We start from the raw sequence: 20,161 nt of genomic DNA, 5'->3' as shown, positions 1-20,161 counted from the left end.
CTCTTCTGCAAGGCTCTGGTGTCCTCATAGGATTCTGACGGGGGCCACCTCAATGGTGCTCTTCACTTCCACAATGCCAAGAACATCATGATGGGGTGAGACTGCCTCCCCCATTCCCTGGGCACATTTTTTACTGAAATCCAGCGCAAATCACAGCTGCTCTGCTCAATGACTTTTCACAAACTGTAAAGTCCTGTTAGCAAGGTGACATTCTGACACCCTAACCATTTCATTTTGAGTACTTCTTTCCCTCTCTTTGCCATTTCTTGTCTCCACACTGTAAGACCACCCTGTGATCACCGCCTTATAGAAGAGATATGACAGTGGAAGACGGCAAAAGTCTTCAGGCTTTTGTGCCACAATAATCTACACCAGGAATCCACAAACTTTCTCTGCAAAGGGCCAGACAGTCAATTTTTCTGGATTTATGGGCCATGCAAGTACTCAACTCTGCCACTATAGCACCAAAGACAATGTATAAACAAAAGGGTGTGGCTGTGTGCCAATAAAACTTTATTTACAAAAGCCAGTGGTGGGCCAGACTTGGCCCATAGGCCATAGCTAGCCAGCCCATGGTCTACATAAACGTGTTTGAGGAAACACCTGCAATAGGAGGAAAGGTGTGTTCATTCCTCCCTGCCCACCTCAAACACACCAGACAACATCTCTCTCACCCTAGAGTGGAGGCAGCCTTGAGAGATGACATATGCTAATGATTCCACAAAGGGCTCTGAGTTTTTATCTCAAAGGCCAGACAAGACCTTGCACTTCTTCAGGCTGATCCCCAGCACAGAGAAACTTTTCAACACGGAACAGTAAAACCTCTCTAAGGCTTATGAAATCTGAGAAGAGAGGGATTCTTTGTTCTTCTTTCCGCTCAGAGTACCAGGGAGGCAGCTAGAGCTCATGAAAAATGACTACATGACATGTTTAGGTAGATGGAGCCTGAGACCACCTCCCCAGCAGCCCCAGGCTGAAGTGTGTGTAGATGAATGTATTTCTGTGCCACAAACCATGGTGTGGAAGGAACAGAGAGGGGCTTGCCCTGATGAATCATGTGGACCTGCAGGAAGGACATCTTGTCTGCAACAGGTGAGCTGCACATCCCACGGCTGGGACCAGAAGGCAGAGATGCTCTCGGGTAAGAAGTTGTGGGTTGAACTGTGCCTTTTCTAAAATTCATGTGCTGCAGTCTTAACCCTCAGAGCATCAGAATACTTGAAAATAGGACCACTGCAGACATAATTAGTTAAGATGTGATCATACCAGAGTAGATTAAGTTCCTAATTCAGTACGACTGGTATTATTATAAAAAGGGGGCAATCTGGAGACAGACACCCACAAGGAGAATGCCATGTGAAGATGAAGACGGAGATCAGGGTGATGTCTCTACACTCTATGGAATGCCAAAGACTGCCAGTAAACCACCAGATTCTCCCTTACTACCCTCAGAAGGAGCCAAGTCTTCCATACCTTGATCTTGGACTTCTAGCCTTCAGAACTGGGAAGATAAATCTCTGTTACTTATGCATGCCACCAGTTAGAGGGTTGTTACAGCAGCCCTAGAGATGAATAAACCAGACATCACAGTAACCAGATGCATCCTCAACCGAACTTAGCTGCAAACTCAGGAAAAACAGGGCAAAAACTCTTGAAGTGATTAGGAATCTAACATGGACTAGAATGGAGTTAAAAAACACAAATTAGGTTGATTGCTAAAAAAAAAAAAAAAGAAGCTACATATTTTATATACCTTCCTGAGGGTGTGGACCAAGAATTGCACATGTCATGTAATTAACTTCTGGAATTGTAATTAAGCTTCACTTTATTTTTCTCCATCAGCTGATTTTTCCAGATTTATGTCTGACTGACCCTCATATACGAACTACCTTTACACCTCACAGCAGGTAGGTGAGGAGATCAGATGTGACAGAAGAGAGCTCCTGGATCCTGCAGCAAGGGGGCCTGGGAGGGGGCAGCCCATGTGATACCACATGTGCCTTAGAGGGTTTCCCTCTGGAATTCTCTTTATCATGTTTCTTCTCCATATCTGATCTTCTCTTACAGGGAAGTCTGCTTTCAGCTCCCACCTGGCTCACTGCGCCCCATCTTCCCCACTCCCCCATCCCTAACTCGTTAGGTCCATACCATTTCTGTCCTTTATTGTGCCCATCTTTGCATGAAAAGTTCCCTCGGTATCTCTAATTTTCCTGAAGAGATCTCTAGTCTTTCCCATTCTATTGTTTTCCTCTATTTCTTTGCATTAATCACTGTATGCATGTCAAGAAGCAACAGTTAGAACTGGACACGGAACAACAGACTGGTTCCAAATTGGGAAAGGAGTACATCAATGCTATATATTATCACTCTGCTTATTTAACTTATATGCAGAGCACATCATGCAGAATGCTGGGCTGGATGAAGCATAAGCTGGGATCAAGATTTTTTGGGGAAATATCAATAACCTCAGATATGCAAATGACACCACCCTTATGGCAGAAAATGAAGAAGAACTAAAGAGCCTCTTGATGAAGGTGAAACAGGAGAGTGAAAAAGCTGGCTTAAAATTCAACACTCAAAAAATGAAGATCACGGCATCCGATCCCATCACTTCATGGCAAATAGATGGGGAAACAATGGAAACAGTGACAGATTTTATTTTCTTAGGCTCCAAAATCACTGCAGATGGTGACTGCAGCCATGAAATTAAAAGACGCTTGCTCCTTGGAAGAAAAGCTATGGGAAACCTAGAAGTGAAAGTGAAAGTCGCTCAGTTGTGTCCGACTCTTTGAAGCCCCATGGACTATACAATCCATGGAATTCCAGGCCAGAATACTGAAGTGGGTAGCCTTCCCCTTCTCCAGGGGATCTTCCCAACCCAGGGATTGAACCCAGGTCTCCTGCAGGTGGATTCTTTACCAGCTGAGCCATAGGGAAGCCCTAGACAAACCTAGACAGTGTTTTTAAAAGAAGAGACATTACTTTGCTGACAAAGGTCCATCTAATCAAAGCTATGGTTTTTGCAGTCATGTATGGATGTGAGAGTTGGACCATAATCAAGGCTGAGCACTGAAGAATTGATGCTTTTGAACTGTGGTGTTGGAGAAGACTCTTGAGAGTCCCTTTGATTACAAGGAGATCCAACCAGTACATCCTAAAGGAAATCAGTCCTGAATATTCATTGGAAGGACTGATGCTGAAGCTGTGGCTCCAATACTTTGGCCACCTGATGTGAAGAGCTGACTCATTAGAAAAGACCCTGATGCTGGGAAAGATCGAAGGCAGGAAGAGAAAAGGACAACAGAGGATGAGATGGCTGGATGGCATCACTGACTCACTGGACATGAGCTTGAGCAAACTCAGGGAGATGCTGAAGGACAGGGATGCCTGGCATGCTGCAGTATGTGGGGCTGCAAAGAGTCAGACGTGACTGAGCAACTGAACAACAATGCACTAGAGGAGGCACAGGCTTTGTCTCTGCCTCTGGTATGTGATCTCTCCCAGCAGGCTCCTGTTGGCCCATGATGCCCACCTTCCTCTAGGCAGCTTCCAAGCGCACCACACTTTGGGAAAATTCTCAGTCTGGTATCACATGTAGTCTCACCTTTGGACAGTTTTGACATCCTTAAGTATGACTTTCCAGAGAGTTCTATCAGTGCAGCACCTTTGCAAACCTCTCCCTCATCCAGTGGGCCCTGGGTGTACACTCTCCAACAGGTCCAAGGAATTTCAGCCCTGGGTGTGTGTGTGAGGTGGGCACCCTCATCCATCCTTGTTCCGCCCTTGGGTGCCCTGCCTCAGACCTGAAGATAGAGGCTGCTTCCTGTATCTACTCTTTCTGTTTTAGAGTTCTTTACCCCTTAGCAGCTAATTCCCCTATACTCCAACCACCTCTTATAGTTAATGAGGTTTTACATTAAGCTTTTCCTGTTCAAAAAAACGACTAAGAGATTTGTTTTTTTCAGTTTTCCTTTTGGTCACCATTTTGAACAACATGGGAAAAGGAAGAAGCAATCCACAAGCAGCATGACTTGCTACCCACATCATCCGAGTTTTGGTGTATGATCTGTGGCAAGACTCTGCACTCAGCTGACTCACTCTTTCAGATGGTGCCAATAATACAGGCCATCCGAGTGTCACTGTGACACCAGTGAGGGCCTCCTGGGTACACCGTGGTGCTGAGACCACAGAAGGAGGCCCGCTATACATGCCATGAAGAAGAGGCAGGAGAATCTTTGTGGAGGGAGGGCATGTCTGATGAGAAGGTCCACAAGGAGCTTATGAACAGAAGTTCTGGGGGAGGACTTGAAGGAGGGCCCAGCTTCACCAAGGAAGTCATGCAGCTGAGTGGACCACATTTGAGCTGCATGGACACAGGGCCTTCAGGAGATGCTGGAGTGGACCTGTAAACACAGGCAGGAGGGATAACCCTCCCAAAGTCTGAGAAGCAGAGGCCTGGGGTTCTCCTTTACCCCGAGTCATGCAATGTAGATCAAATAAAAAGCACCGAGGAAGGCTAAAACAATAGAAAGCAAGCTGGACATGGCTAAAATGGAGGATGGCTAACACGGTCGGATTTGTGGTAGAATAGTTGTCTGTCCTCAGTCTTTCCCACAGGGGCTAGAAGGGCCAGAAGGCTCCATGAAGACTCATGTAAATGGAAGGGGAGGCAGCAGCACATTGAAATCTCATCCTTGAGGACATAGGTAAGGCCAGAGGCACTTTCACATCAACTGTGATCACATGCTAATATGCCGGAGGGCACACCCTCTGCCCACTCTTGATACTACCTCGTTAAGTTGGCAGAAAGAATCAGATAGCGTGTTCTGACTGCATCCTTCAGATGAGGAAACTGAAGCTCCAATGTATTCAACAACTTCTCAGCAGGGAAGTAGGCGGTAGAGATGAGAAAGTGTGACTCACAAGCGCTCCTGGTGGCAGCAGGAGCAGACTGGGGAAGGGGGCCACCCACTGGCTGTTGTGGGGCCAGGAAAGCCAGCCTGACTCACTGAGACAGGCTTTAGGCGTGTGATGGATTTTCAAGATGATTCTCCAATATCAATCCCCAATTTCTATTTGTACTCTATCAGGACTTTACAAACATGAACAAAGTAGAAATTCAGACATAAACTCAAACGACTGGAACAGGGAGGTCACAGGAATGGATATCCAAGTGGCAATTACAGACACACGCAGATGCTCAGCCTGACTGCTTACCAAGGAGACGCACAGGACAACCTCGCTGACACACGGCTACACACCGACAGAATGGAGAGCACTGGGGAGGCCACCGCTGCTCAGGGCAGGGGGACAGCACAGCCACCCTGCAAACCAGGCCCTCAGCCACTCACACGTGCGCCAAAGGTCAATGGACCTGCACACGCACCCAGCACACGCGTTCCACCACGGCGAGTGGGGCTGTGCTGGGAGCCGCACACTCAGGGGTAGACGCCCGTTCTGCACATTACACCATCAGAAAGGTGTTTAAAACAGGGTGAAGCACAAGGTAGAGACGCCTTGGGGGAGAAACCGGAAAGCAGAGAGAAAGTCCTTCCGAGCTCCTGTGAGGGGACGCCAGCTCCTGCCAGGTGGGTCCCGAGAGCCTCGGGTGGACCCAGTGCAGAGCAAGGAAGGCCGAAGGGCTGCTCAGAGTCACAGGGGGCAGGTCTGCCCTTTCCTTGAGTGACAGGCAGCATTCAAGTGGAAGAAAAAGCAAGCAGCAGCTGAGCGGAGGCATGTTTTGGTTTTCTGCTCTGCTCGACTGAATGAAGGTAGATGAGAAGATAAAGTCACCACAGTGGCTGACACCCACTTGCCACCCAGAGACAAAGCGGCGTCATCAGTTTCACCTCCTGGTCTTGCACCAAAAGCTCTGAGAAGCGAGCAAGGTAGGGTTTCAAAGTGCCACAGGGCTGCCAACGCCCCTGGCCCAGGGCAGCTGCGGTCCTAGTGTTAAGGCCGCGTCTGAAAGGTGCCAAGTAACACATGTAAGTTCGGCTCAAGTGAATAAAACTGGGACTTTTAAAAACTGTCGCCGTGAACACCAGGTATGTTAAAAGCACACGTACAGGGGTTTCACTGTGGAAGCAAAAAGCCATTATAGGCACATAACTGCACCCCTTCTGGGTCTTAGGAGGCAGGCTGTTTTCCGTTCTGATGCTCGGGGGTGGATGCTGCATGGTGAACCCTGACGCACCCCTGCTTCTAAGATCCACTCACATCGCTGTCCTTTTCGTGCAGAGCCGGCTCTTCACACAAGATCAGTGGAGCCTTTTCTCTTTATGCTACTCCTCAGCCCTCCCCCCACACAAGCCTCTTAATGGGGTACCAGAATCGCATCAGAGATGAGCTCTCTGCCTCACAGTCTTGGCACTAACAGCGACACAAATTGAGGCACGAAAGGACAAGCTTAGGAAGCTGGATGAAAACCACAGATGGTCCCCAAAGCCTTGATGTCAGTTGGCAAGAAATAAAAATTCCAATAGCTGTAAAGACCAAGACTTAGAGAAAAAATGGGGGGACTCTCTTGCCAGTATTTTGGACAGTGAATAAACCAGCTGCAGAAGATGGGAAAGGTGCCAGGAATATGAAGTGAAGGGGGTGGGGAGAGGGTGGTGGGAGCGCTCCAAGTCTGAGATGCACATAGCAATGAGATTTGGACATCCTTGGGAGCTCTCAAGGCAGTGAGCGTGGTGATTTAAGGAGTGAGCCGGGGAGAGGACGCTGTTTTGGTCAGAGCTTGGCTCAGGGCCGCCATCAGCTGTGCTTTGTAACAATCACCACCTCAGGCCATTCTGCAAAAACACGCTGACAGCTGCTGCCTGGACTTGAGTAAACCCCCGCTGTTCCTGCCTCTCTTGGGAAGCACCCAGGACTGCTGCGAAGCCGTCCCTGAGGCCGGTCCCTTCCCCTCCCGTTCACCTGGGTGGCTCTACGAAGGTGGGAAACCTGTAGAAAACTCCAGAGGACAAAGAGCCTGTCCCCTGTGCTCAGAACAGGAGATGGAGCCACAATGTTATCGTGAAGGGCCAAGCTGACTACCAAGGCGTAACTATTATAGGAGCAAAAACATATTGTTTCTCTCACTTGGAATAAACAAGGCTGGAGTATGTTTGGAGCTTGCTCTCGAGAGGGCTCTGAGCACCTCAGCTGTGACACTGCGTCACTGGGAGGGCAGGCTGGAAGGAGATGGCCCCTGGGTGCAGGGACAGCTGGACCCCACTCCTGGCTGTTCACAGCCCGTGGGCCTCCGTGACGCGAGGCGGCACATGGGAAGGGGCCTTCCTGGTGATCCTCTTTTCTGGCTAATGATTCACAGCAACCCTTGTGTTTGGGGGGAAGACAAGATTAGGTGTGTGCTTTGCAGTACGAGAAGATTGAACAGCCGCTTCTTCTCAGCAAGCACGCACCCGGACAGTAAGGTACTCAAGCACACGTTAGGGAGGGCTGGTCTGCTGCGGGCACACGAGGATGGGGCCCCACAGCTCAAAGGCCAGCGGGGGAGGGCGCAGGAAAACAAGGGAGCAAATGCATATGAGTGATTATACATCGTGATACCTGTAAAGTGAGGGGAGGGTACGGAAGGAGCGTGCAGAGCAGGCACCCGCCTCCGGCACGGTGGTCAGGGAAGGAGGCCCAGGCAAGAGAAGATGCAAGGAGGGCAGAGGGAGCCGGGAGGAGGGAAGGGGCACTGACTGAGCGGTGGGGGTCGGGGCTGGTGTCTGAGCACAGAAAGGAGGGCTGAATAGGGAGGCACCTTCTACAAAGACAAACCTGCCCAGAGTCTACAGATGCAATCTTATCTGGGAAAAGGGTCTTGATGGGTGTCATCAGGATCGCTGAATCACGAGATCGCCCTGGCTTAGTGTGGGCCTAAACCCAATGGCCAGTGTCCTGGGAAGAGAAGAGGAGGTGAAGAGACACAGAGAGAAGACGCCTCTGTGAAGGCAGAGGTGCAGCGGTGTGTTTACGGGGCAGAGAAGGCTGGCAGCTGCCAGGGGAGGCGTGGGGTGGGCGAGGGGCCAGCGATGGCTTTTCCTTCAGACTTTCAAGAAGGAATCAACCCTGTTGACACTTTGATTTTAAACTCCTGGCTTCCAGAACTCGGAGAGGATGAATTTGTGTTGTTTGCAGACACCAAGTGTTGGTGCTTTATTATGGCAGCCACAGGAAATAATACCGGGGCCACGGTGAAGAGCATGGATTTCATTCTGAGTGCACTGCGGAGTGACCAGGAGGGCTGAAGCAAGAAGAGATTGTAATTGGCTTTACAAGAGAGGGGATGTCTCTGGCTTTCTGTGGAGAATGAGTCTGGGGAGGGGGAGCACAGGGGAAACAGGGAGGCTGATGCTGATGGTTTGAAAAGACCCTGAAACATTGCTGCTGGGTCCAAACCTGACTTGCCGCTGCAGGTTGTGTGACCTGGAGCAAGTCACCTAACTTCCCTACGATTCAGTGTTATTTAATACGTACAACGGGGATTAAAACAAGAATGCCTCTCCCTTATGGCAGCTTTAGGTGATTTACTACATGTGGCAAGTCACCTAACTTCCATAAGATTCAGTTTTTAACATGTACAATGGGGATAAAAAAAGAATGCCTCTCTCTTACGGCAGCTTTAGGTGATTTACTACGTGCAAATGCCTAGAAGGGAAGCTGGCACCTGGTGAGAGCCCGTGTGCCCTGTTCTTATCACAATCAGATGCGGAGGAGGAAGGGAAGGGACAAGGGGACACGCATCGACTTCGGGGCTTTGAACTCAAGTTATGCAACAGCTGGTGGTGCTATTTACTGACGGGGACGTGGGCTGGGAGGGGAACTAGGGGGAAGTGAGAAGGAAGTTTAGGAAGGGAGTTAGGTTTGAGGTGTCCAGGAGAAAAACCAAGGGACTGTGGTTGGTGGGACTAAGATAAAAACAGGGCACAAAGGGGCCCTCATCAGATGCCAGCTTCCCTGGACACTTGGGGGCAACACAAAATGCCCCTGGAGTGTCCCAGAGCAGAGAAAGCATCGGGGGTGGGGACAAGGCATGTGGGCACCTTAGCCAACATCATCTTCACAAAATACAAAATCTAGTTCCATGAAAGTTGTGCCTAACACAATTAATCAGCATTAATAACATCTTGGGCTTCCAGGTGGCGCTAGTGGTAAAGAATTTGCCTGCCAATGCAGGAGACTTAAGAGATACAGGTTCAGTCCCTGGGCTGGGAAGATCTGGAGGAGGGCACGGTAACCCACTCCAGTATTCTTGCCTGGAGAATCCCATGGACAGAGGAGCTTGGCGGGCTACAGTCCATGGGGTCATAAATAGTTGGAATGACTAAAGCAACTTAGCACGCATGCTCAAAATAGCATCTTATTCTTGCAACAGAGCCTTCACCTAAACGCAATTGTATTGTTGGGACATACAGTCCTTTCCGAGGTATTTAAAGAGTCAGATACTCCTCTACTATGATATTTATTTGGTGTCACCTGACCTGAGATGAAGTATGTAATGTGCCAAAGGACAGCAGTCTTTGATCAGGGCACCTGAGCTCCAGTCAGAAACATGGGACAACCATGACAGCCACAGCCTTTGCAAATTGTGCTCTGCAGTTGACAAAGCCTTTCCTTCTCTGAGCCTCAAAATAGCAAGGTAGGAGGCAGGGTATATGGTCTTGCCCCTGTTTTTCTCTTAGTGCTAACATCAAGAGGGGTCATGAATTAAATATAGACCATGTGGATCCCCATGGATTGCTCCAATTTTTAGATAAATAAGCCGGTAACAGCCACATGTTGCTATGAAAAGTGGCCCTGGGATTTGAAGTCTAGCTCCTCCTACTGGACCTACTATACCTACTATACTCTACTTCCTCTCACGGAGGAAACTGAGAAGCAGAGAAAGAAGGATCTGCCTTGAGGTCACAGGACCAATAACCAACCAAACCAGGCCCAAATCTCCATACCATGATTCCAAACCCAGAGCTCTCTTCTTCTGGGCCAGAGGTGGAACTATTTTAACATCATCACAGAGCAACGGAAAAACAGAAACCAGTATTAATTTCTCACCACTTAGCTAAATACCTCTTCTAATCATCTACCCACCTATGATGGCTAATTTTACATAACAACTTGACTGGCCATAGGGTGCCAAGATTGAAAACTATTCCTGGGAGTGTCTGTGAGTGCATTTCTGGGTAAGATGCGCATTTGGATCGGTGGATTCCTAGAGCAGATGCCCTCCCCAGTGTGGGTGGGCATCTCCCAGCCAACTGAGGGTCTGATGAGAACAAAAGCCCTCACTGAGCTGGTATGTTTACGCTCATCTTCTCCTGCCCCTGGAGTGATATTTACACATGTGCTCCCTGGTTCTCTGGCCTTCATACTGAATTACACCTGGGCCTCCAGCTTGCAGGTGGCAGATCAAGGGATTTCTCAGCCTCCAGGACCATGTGAGCTGATAATAAATCATATATATATGGCTATGGGTTCTGCCTCTCTGGAAAATCGTAACATACCACCTATGCTTTTAATTAAGAACTCACTTCTAAAAGTTTAAATACCCACCTGCCATGCATCAGGTACTCTGCTAGGTGCTGGAAGGAGAAGTTTTAATAAGACACAGTACGTAATGCCAATTCTCACGGCGCTACCAGAGAGTACAGCGTTCTCGGCATTGCCTCAACTGTGAGCACAAGTTTTCCTTTAATCCAGAGGTTTTCAGCCTTGGCTGGACATTGGAATCACCTGGAGAGATTCACACATCTGACTCCTTGGCCCCACCTCCAGACGTTGTGATTTGATTGGTCTGGGATATACCTTGGGTGTCAGAATTTTTAAATACAAGAAGGGTTTGCTAATCACTCATTACTGTGATTTAACTGATGATATAAACCATTTCCTTTTAGTCATAATTTATAACTTTCTCATTTTCAAAATTAATGTGATGTAGTTAATGGCACACAAGATATAAAACAGATTATTTAAAGAAACATTAAAAGTTGGAAATTTCAAGAGAAGAAACATGCCAAACCTGTGATAAAGGAATTGCCACAATTGAGGATAAGATCTAGCCCTGAGTTTTTCAGAGCAAATGTATAGAGGTGAACAAGGGTTATCATAGGTGAACAAAGTGTCATCATAGACAATAAAAGGAAGCCTATGAGGGAAAAAAAAAAAAAAACAACCCAAAATGTTATCTTCTGTCAGCTCTAACAGGACAGGTAGAAGATATTTGGATACACAAGAGCAGAACCCACAAAGGCTCTGTGACTTTTCAACAGCCAGGCTGCTCCCAGTTCAGCTCTTAGCCAATTTGAAAGTCAGCCCTGTTTTCCCGAAGGTCTGCCGGCTTCCCTGGGATGACCCTCGTCTAAGGCAGCCACAAAGCAGGCCAGGAGGGATTGTCATCCAGCTGTCTCGGGAAACGGTTCTGCCACGGCCCACGCAAGGGAGACGAGCCAGCTCCCCACAGGACTCACTGCCTCCCTGTCACAGAGAGAGCTCTGCTGAGCTGAGATGCCATTTGCGGTACACCCGCAAAGGCCTGGCGCCCGGGACCTTTGGTTCGAGTTCACTCTTCTTCAGCTCAAAGCCTCAGTGGGAGACAGACGCTGCTCTGATAAGGCAGCGGGAGCTGCGGTTTGCACACCCTGCTCCAGGCACCCTGGAGAAGGCTGGCGGGGGACTTACGGAGGGTTGTCACATTTCCTCTGCCGGAAGCGGGCTCCCGTCCCACACGTGCGGCTGCACATGCTCCAGGCGCCCCAGGGGCTCCAGTCTCCGTCCACGTGCTCCGGGATGGGTGTCTTGCTCACGCACTCCCCCGCGCGGCACCACTGAAACACAGCAGGGCGGCAAAGCTGCTCACTCACGGATGGCGGAGGTCCACTCCAGGCGAGAAAACACCACGCCCCCCAAAGCCCCCAATTTTCATAATTTACACAAAAGCAGACTATTTCGGAGTGTGTATGTTTGCTAACTTTGGTAACATTCCTTCCGTATCCAACCTGACATTTCTAAGGCTCTGGGGTTAGGATTTTGCCCTACATGACATGATGTATCCGGTGTAGGTTCTCAAAACTCCCAGAAGAAAAGGATGAATGCACATGGCTCACAGAGAGACTTCACCTTCTGCAAACTGTTTAGTTTGAGTCTTTCTGGAAGGCAGTATTTCCTCGCTCTGTAGTTCTGAACTTCAGATTTGGGACTGGTGCTGGGAGATGACACAGCTAGGGCCATGTGCGAGAACCATTGCTCTTTCTGAGGGTAAGGGAAAGCCAGTCCTCGAAAATAATTTCCCAAAGTGTGCAGCACAACCCCGGGGGCACAAGATGTGATTAAATAGTCGTGATCATAGCCCCTCTCTCAGTTCTTACAGTAAGACTAAAGAGAAAGCCTCAGACTGTGGTGGCCGGCCCTGACCACCTCTAACACTTCAGTCTCTCCTGTTAAAGAAGATCAGTGTGAGGGCTGGTGCACTTCACCTCTAGCACCGTTCTCATTAAAATCATCTTATGACAGCGATTTGTGCATGGCAAGTAATCCTGTTTTTCCATTTATGGTCTGCTGATATAAACATTTTAAGTAAATTCACTCATGTAACAAAAGGAGTTAATTTAATAAAAGTATTGAGTAAATGATTCTTGTATAAGAGGAAAGGAGAGAGGTGAATGTGTCCCTCCATGCCTGAAGTGGGCTCCAAGGCATTTCTAGGGTGGCCCGGGGCATGTCAGGGGCTCCTGAGTGCACTTTCCAGAAGAGGTGCCAATGTGCAGAGGACATGGGACTGGCTGCCTGCTATGGGCAGTGGGAAGCAGGGTTACCTTGTCTGCCCCACACTCTGTGCCATCCAGGGGAGGGTCCAGTTTGGTCTTGCAGGACGTATCTCCTTCCACCAGGCACCACAGTCCAGCGCACATCAGATGCTGCTGACAAGGGAAGGAACGTGACTGCCGAGAACTTTGCACTCAGGTCACAGCAGGGCCAGAGGCGGGGCCCCCTGACAGGTTTGGATTTGGGATATGAAACATGAGGGGAGGAGGAAAGGTCATGAATCTGCATGTCAAAAAAATAGATGCTTCATTTCAACTAGATCATTTAGCTCAACAAAATTCCGTGCATTTACTCCTAGGAGGGTGGGTCTCATGGGGGTTGAGCTCAGCAGTTCCTGAACTAGCTATTGAGGGCCTAGGAGGTGTCTGGCACAGGCTAGAGTCTGGAAGCTCTTAACAAGTAGACACATTCAATGTAGGAAGGTATTAATACAAGGCAGACTCCCACACGTCACACAGAGCACACGGGAAAAGAACTGCAGCAAGCAAGCCTCCTCAGGGCGGGCTGGCTCTGGAGCTGAGGCTGGTGCAGCAGCTGTGTGACCTCAGGAGACAGAGTCTAGCAGGCGATGTAGGCTCAGGGCCACCCTGGGCTTAAAGAGGCAAGCTTCAGTCCTCCCCAAGGTCACCTGCTTTCTAGCTCAGCTGAGCCACGTGTGATTTCTTATAGTACTGCACCTACAGAAATTTCTTACCATCCATGAATATACAATGAAAATAATTCTGTTGAAACAGGAAAAGGCATTTAAAAACACAGACTCCCATTTGTATTAATGGGAAACTCAGACACGAGAAAGTGCTCAGAAGGAGACAATGTACCAAAATAACTGAAGCAGGCGCAGGCCAGTGTCCTCCCCATCTGCCTTGGTCTCCCCTGGAGGACAATGTCTGCAGGACCTGCTGTCTCCCTGACTTCCCTGTTGTTAGGAGCTGTCCTCTGGCCAGGGAGCAACCTCGACCACAAGGGACGGAGGACACCCATCTCCTGGGTGAGAGGCTCCGAGGGTCCCAGGGGTGGCCTGCTGTCCACACATAGTGCACCTTGCCTGATTCCCCCCTCACTTCCCTGCACTCTCAAGGGCTTCCAGTGATCACTTCCCAGATAAACTCCTTGCACCCAAACCCTCGCCCTGTGGTCTGAAAATTGAGAACAGATGTACTGAAGGCTCTTGAAAGACACAGTACTTCCACGATGTCAGAGCCAATCAGGGCGACAAGGTCTGTGGTGAGTGGGAGAAGTCCCCTTCCAGGACCTAACCCAGGACCTGCAGGCACACCTCGGGCAGGGTGACGGTTAAGGGTCCCCTTGCGGGCTATTGAGGGTGTGGGGGCTCAGTACAGAGGCCGGCTGTTCCAAGTAATTGTGAACATCTGCTCAGAGGAGAGTGCAACTCTGCTGTCCAAAGTCAGAAAATGTTTAGATGTTGAAAGGACAGAAACAAAGGTGCAAAGGGAGGGAAAGCAGAGCCTCCAGGCTTGACAATGAGCTCAGAGCAGCCCATGGCCCTTTCTCATTTTTCAACTATGTCGGAGCTGCTCTGTGACCTTAAAGACACTGAGGAGTTGAGCGAAATTTTGCACAGTGGGGTTCGGAAAAGCCCCCACATTCCCATGACTTTCTGCTCCTCAATGGAGCAGTAACAGGATGAGCGGCTGGAGCCCAGCACCGGCTGGTCCCATAAAGACTGATAGCATCTCGTTAAATATGTGATCTCGTGCACTTTGACCTGAGAGCTCTTCCAGAGGGTGGGGTCAGTGTGTGGACACGTGTTCATGAGACAAGGCGGGCCCAGGAGGTGAATTTATGGGGAAGGAGTGTTTGGGATTAGCAGACCTAACTGCCCCTTAGAAGAGAGAGGAAGACTGGTGCAAACTGTTTATTACACAATTTATAGACAGTTTAAATCCCCAGGTTGGTAGGTGCCCAATATGCTACTGGACATCGGTGGAGAAATAACTCCAGAAAGAATGAAGGGATGGAGCCAAAGCAAAAACAATACCCAGTTGTGGATGGGACTGGTGATAGAAGCAAGGTCCAATGCTGTAAAGAGCAATATTGCATAGGAACCTGGAATGTTAGGTCCATGAATCAAGGCAAATTGGAAGTGGTCAAACAGGACATGGAAAGAGTGAATGTCGACATTCTAGGAATCAGCAAACTAAAATGGACTGGAATGGGTGAATTTAACTCAGATGACCATTATATCTACTACTGTGGGCAGGAATCCCTTAGAAGAAATGGAGTAGCCATCATAGTCAACAAAAGAGTCCGAAATGCAGTACTTGGATGCAATCTCAAAAATGACAGAATGATCTCTGTTCATTTCCAAGGCAAACCATTCAATATCACAGTAATCCAAGCCTATGCCCCAACTAGTAACTCTGAAGAAGCCGAAGTTGAACAGTTCGATGAAGACCTATAAGACCGTTCAGAACTAACACCCAAAAAAGATGTCCTTTTCATTATAGGGGACTGGAAGGCAAAAGTAGGAAGTCAAGAAACACCTGGAGTAACATGCAAATTTGGCCTTGGAGTACAGAATAAAGCAGGGCAAAGGCAAATAGAGTTCTGCCAAGAGAACACACTGGTCATAGCAAACACCCTCTTCCAACAACACAAGAGAAGACTCTACACATGGACATCACCAGATGGTCAACACTGAAATCAGACTGATTATATTCTTTGCAACCAAAGATGGAGAAGGTCTATACAGTCAGCAAAAACAAGACCTGGAGCTGACTGTGGCTCAGATCATGAACTCCTTATTGCCAAATTCAGACTTAAACTGAAGAAGGTAGGGATAACCACTAGACCATTCAGGTATGACCTAAATAAAATCCCTTATGAATATACAGTGGAAGTGAGAAATAGATTTAAGGGACTAGATCTGATAGACAGAGAGCCGAATGAACTATGGACGGAGGTTCGTGACATTGTACAGGAGACAGGGATCAAGAAAAAAGATCATGGAAAAGAAATGCAAAAAGGCAAAATGGTTGTCTGAGGAGGCCTCACAAATAGCTGTGAAATGAAGAGAAGCGAAAAGCAAAGGAGAAAAGGAAAGATATTCCCATTTGAATGCAGAATTCCAAAGAATAGCCAGGAGAGATAAGAAAGCCTTCCTCAGGGATCAATGCAAAGAAATAGAGGAAAACAACAGAATGGGAAAGACTAGAGATCTCTTCAAGAAAATTAGAGATACCAAGGGAACATTTCATGCAAAGATGGGCTCAATAAAGGACAGAAATGGTATGGACCTAACAGAAGCAGAAGATATTAAGAAGAGGTGGCAAGAATACACAGAAGAATTGTACAAAAAAGATGTTTGTGACCCAGATAATCACAATGGTGTGATCACTCACCTAGAGCCAGACATCCTGGAATGTGAAGTCAAGTGGGCCTTAGGAAGCATCACTATGAACAAAGCTAGTGGATGTGATAGAATTCCAGTTGAGCTATTTCAAATCCTGAAAGATGATGCTGTGAAAGTGCTGCACTCAATATGTCAGCAAATTTGGAAAACTCAGCAATGGCCACAGGACTGGAAAAGGTCTGTTTTCATTCCAATCCCTAAGAAAGGCAATCCAAAAGAATGCTCAAACTACCGCACAATTGCACTCATCTCACATGCTAGTAAAGTAATGCTGAAAATTCTCCAAGCCAGGCTTCAGTAACACGTGAACCGTGAACTTCCAGATGTTCAAGCTGGTTTTAGAAAAGGCAGAGGAACCAGAGATCAAATTGCCAATATCCACTGGATCATCAAAAAAGCAAGAGAGTTCCAGAAAAACATCTATTTCTGCTTTATTGAGTACGCCAAGGCCTTTGACTGTGTGGATCACAATAAACTGTGGAAAATTCTGAAGGAGATGGGAATACCAGACCACCTGACCTGCCTCTTGAGAAACCTGTATGCAGGTCAGGAAGCAACAGTTAGAACTGGACACTGAACAACAGATTGGTTCCAAATAGGAAAAGGAGTATGTCAAGGCTGTATATTGTCACCCTGCTTATTTAACTTATATGCAGAGTACATCATGAGAAATGCTGGGCTGGAAGAAGCACAAGCTGGAATCAAGATTGCCGGGAGAAATATCAATAACCTTAGGTATGCAGATGACACCACCCTTATGGCAGAAAGTGAAGAGGAGCTAAAAAGTCTCTTGATGAAAGTGAAAGAGGAGATTGAAAAAGTTGGCTTAAAGCTTAACACTCAGAAAACTAAGATCATGGCATCTGGTCCAATCACCTTATGGGAAATAGATGGGGAGACAGTGGAAACAGTGTCAGACTTTATTTTTTGGGGCTCCAAAATCACTGTAGATGGTGACTGCAGCCATGAAATTAAAAGATGCTTACTCCTTGCAAGGAAAGTTTTGACCAACCTAGACAGCATATTAAAAAGCAGAGACATTACTTTGCCAACAAAGGTCCATCTGGTCAAGGCTATGGTTTTTCCAGTGGTCATGTATGGATGTGAGAGTTGGACTGTGAAGAAAGCTGAGTGCCGAAAAATTGATGCTTTTGAACTGTGGTGTTGGAGAAGACTCTTGAGAGTCCCTTGGACTGCAAGGAGATCCAACCAGTCCATCCTAAAGGAGATCAGTCCTGGGTGTTCATTGGAAGGACTGATGCTGAAGCTGAAACTCCAATACTTTGGCCACCTCATGCGAAGAGTTGACTCATTGGAAAATACCCTGATGCTGGGAGGGACTGGGGGCAGGAGGAGAAGGGGACGACAGAGGATGAGATGGCTGGATGGCATCACCGACTCGATGGACATGAGTTTGAGTAAACTCCGGGAGGCGGTGATGGACAGGGAGGCCTGGTGTGCTGCAATTCACGGGGTAGCAAAGGGTTGGACACAACTGTGCGACTGAACTGAACTGAACTTTTCTAATCATCACAGTAAAAGGAGAATGAGGTCAGGCAAAGATTTCTTAAATAGAACACAAAAAGTACAAAATGTAAGGGAAAGAAACTGATGAATTTAATAACGATATTAAATATTAAAATGAGCTGGGGTGGGGAGATGTTTAAATAAAGAACCTGTGTTTATCAAAAGCAACTGTAAGAAAGTGAGAGATGTTTGCAATGGGAGAAAGATTTGTAAGGCACAGAACCAACAAAGATTTGTATCCAGAATATACATAAAACAGAAGCCAAAAACTCCCACTGATCAATCAAGAAAAAGGCCCAACAGAAAAATGAGCAGAAGATTTGAGTAAACATTTTACATAAAAGGATCTATACACATATAGGATGGACAGAAAACATAAAAGGATGCTCGATTCCATCAGTCATCAGAGAAAATCAAATTAAAGCCAAGCAGCTAAAAAACAAAAATAAAACAAACAAAAAAACCCAACGAGCTACTTCTTCACACCCACCAAAATAGCTAGAGTGAAAGAGTTGGAGACAACAAGTGTCAGCAAGGATGTGATGCAATAAGAACTCTTGTAAACTGATGATGAGATTCTTAGTTTCGTAACTTTGGAAAACTCTTTGGCAGTATTTACTAAAGCTGAAGAGAAGAAGATTCTAATACCCAGCAATTCTACTCTGAGATATGTATCAAACAGAACTGTGTGTGTATGTTCACCAAAAGCACTGTCAAGAATGTTCACGGCCACAGAATCTGCATTAGTTCCCAAGATGGAAACAACCCAAACATCTGTTAAGGCAGAACAGATAAATAACGGTCTATTAGAACAATGGGACACTATTAGATCTCATTAATACGAAGTTCAAAATGATTAAGAGAAAACTATAGTATTGGGAGTCAGGTTAAAAACAGCCAAGGAGGATGAGCAGGAAAAAAATGACTTTAGAGCTACAGCCTCTGAGCTCAGCTTGGCCACCAGCATTGCTGTGTGTCCCAGCCAAGCAATCACCCTCTGTGATTCCTTTTCACAGCTGGACAAATGGGGTGGACCACACAATGACTGTCACTGTGATGCCTTCTAGATGGACAGAAGGCATGCTTTACAAATGACAAAATGCTCTGACATCTGTGGTCCTGAGGCTCACAACAGCCCCGGGAGACAAGTATGACAGAACTTTCTCTATTTTTTCCCACTTTTCCCCTTCTTTTTCTCTTTTGAGTAGATGGGTTTATTATTCATAAGTCCTGCAATAATTAGTAGTAAGCATTAAGGGTTCACTCTGGGAGGCCAAGTCAAGATGCAGACAGAATACAGTTGATTTTCAATGTTGTGTTAGTTTCAGGTGTATAGTAGACTAATCAGTTATACATATATACTCTCTTTTAGATGCTTTTCCCATATAGATTGGACTTTCCCAATGGCTCAGTGGGGAATAATCAACCTGTAATGCAGGAGACACAGGAGCCATGGGTTCAATCCCTGTGTCGGGAAGATCCCTTGGAGGAGGAAATGACAACCCACTCCAGTATGCTTGCCTGGAAAATCCCATAGTCTGAGGATCCTGGTGGGCTACAGTCCAAAGAGGTCACAAAAACGTTGAACACGACTGAGCATAAGCACAGCCCATATAGATCATTACAGAGTATTGAGTAGAGTTCCCTGTGCTGTACACTAGGTCTTTATTAGTTACCTATTTTATATATAGGAGTGTGTATAAGTCTTTCCCAACTTGGCCGTCACCACTTTTGCCCCCTGGAAACCATAAGTTTGTTTTTTACACTTGTGACTCTATTTCTGTTATATAAATAAGTTCACTTGCACCATTTTTTTGGTGATGTCGCATGCGACATCATATGCAATGTCATATGCGACATCATATAAAGTGATGTCGCATGATATTCGTCTTTTTCTGACGTACTTCAGTCAGTATGACAACTCTAGGTCCATCCATGTTGCTGCAAATGGCATTATTTTTTTTTTCTTAATGACTGAGTAGTATTCCATTGTATATAAGTTCCACATCTTCTTTATCCTTTCCTCTGCTGATGGACATTTAGGTTGCTTCCATGTCCTGGTTATTGAAAACAGTGCTGCAATAAACACTGGGGTGCAGGTATCTTTTCAAATTATGGTTTTCTCTAGATATATGCTCGGGAGTGGGACTGCTGGATCATTTGGTCATTCTACATTCAGTTTTTTAAGGAATCTCCAGATTGTTCTCCATTATGGTTATATCAGTTTACATTCCCACCAACAATGTAAGAAGGTTCCCTTTTCTCTACACTGTCCAGTATTTATTGCTTGTAGATTTTTTGACGATGATTTTCTGATCAGTGTGAGATGATACTTCACTGCAGTTTTGATTTGCATTTCTCTAATAATTAGTGATACATAATATGTTAGTTGCTCACTCATGTCCAACTCTTTGCGACCCCATGGACTGTACCCTGCCAGGCTCCTCT

At 47.0% G+C, this 20,161-nt stretch overlaps 1 protein-coding gene across 2 annotated transcripts in view; it reads right to left on the bottom strand.

The window, feature by feature from the left end:
• Positions 1-20,161, bottom strand: part of ADAMTS17 (ADAM metallopeptidase with thrombospondin type 1 motif 17) — a 393,159-nt gene that overhangs the window by 133,578 nt on the left and 239,420 nt on the right. The window contains exons 11-12 of one of the 2 annotated variants that reach the window (XM_043922552.1): positions 12,804-12,908; positions 11,671-11,816 (exon numbers count right to left, since the gene is read on the bottom strand). In XM_043922552.1, the coding sequence (XP_043778487.1) occupies positions 11,671-11,816; positions 12,804-12,908 (251 nt within the window). The remainder of the gene's footprint in view (positions 1-11,670; positions 11,817-12,803; positions 12,909-20,161) is intronic. The other variant, XM_043922553.1, reaches the window with a different exon arrangement.

Source organism: Cervus elaphus, chromosome 13 (genome assembly GCF_910594005.1).
Source record: "Cervus elaphus chromosome 13, mCerEla1.1, whole genome shotgun sequence".
NCBI lineage: Eukaryota > Metazoa > Chordata > Mammalia > Artiodactyla > Cervidae > Cervus > Cervus elaphus.
This window is presented reverse-complemented; position numbering and strand designations above follow the sequence as displayed.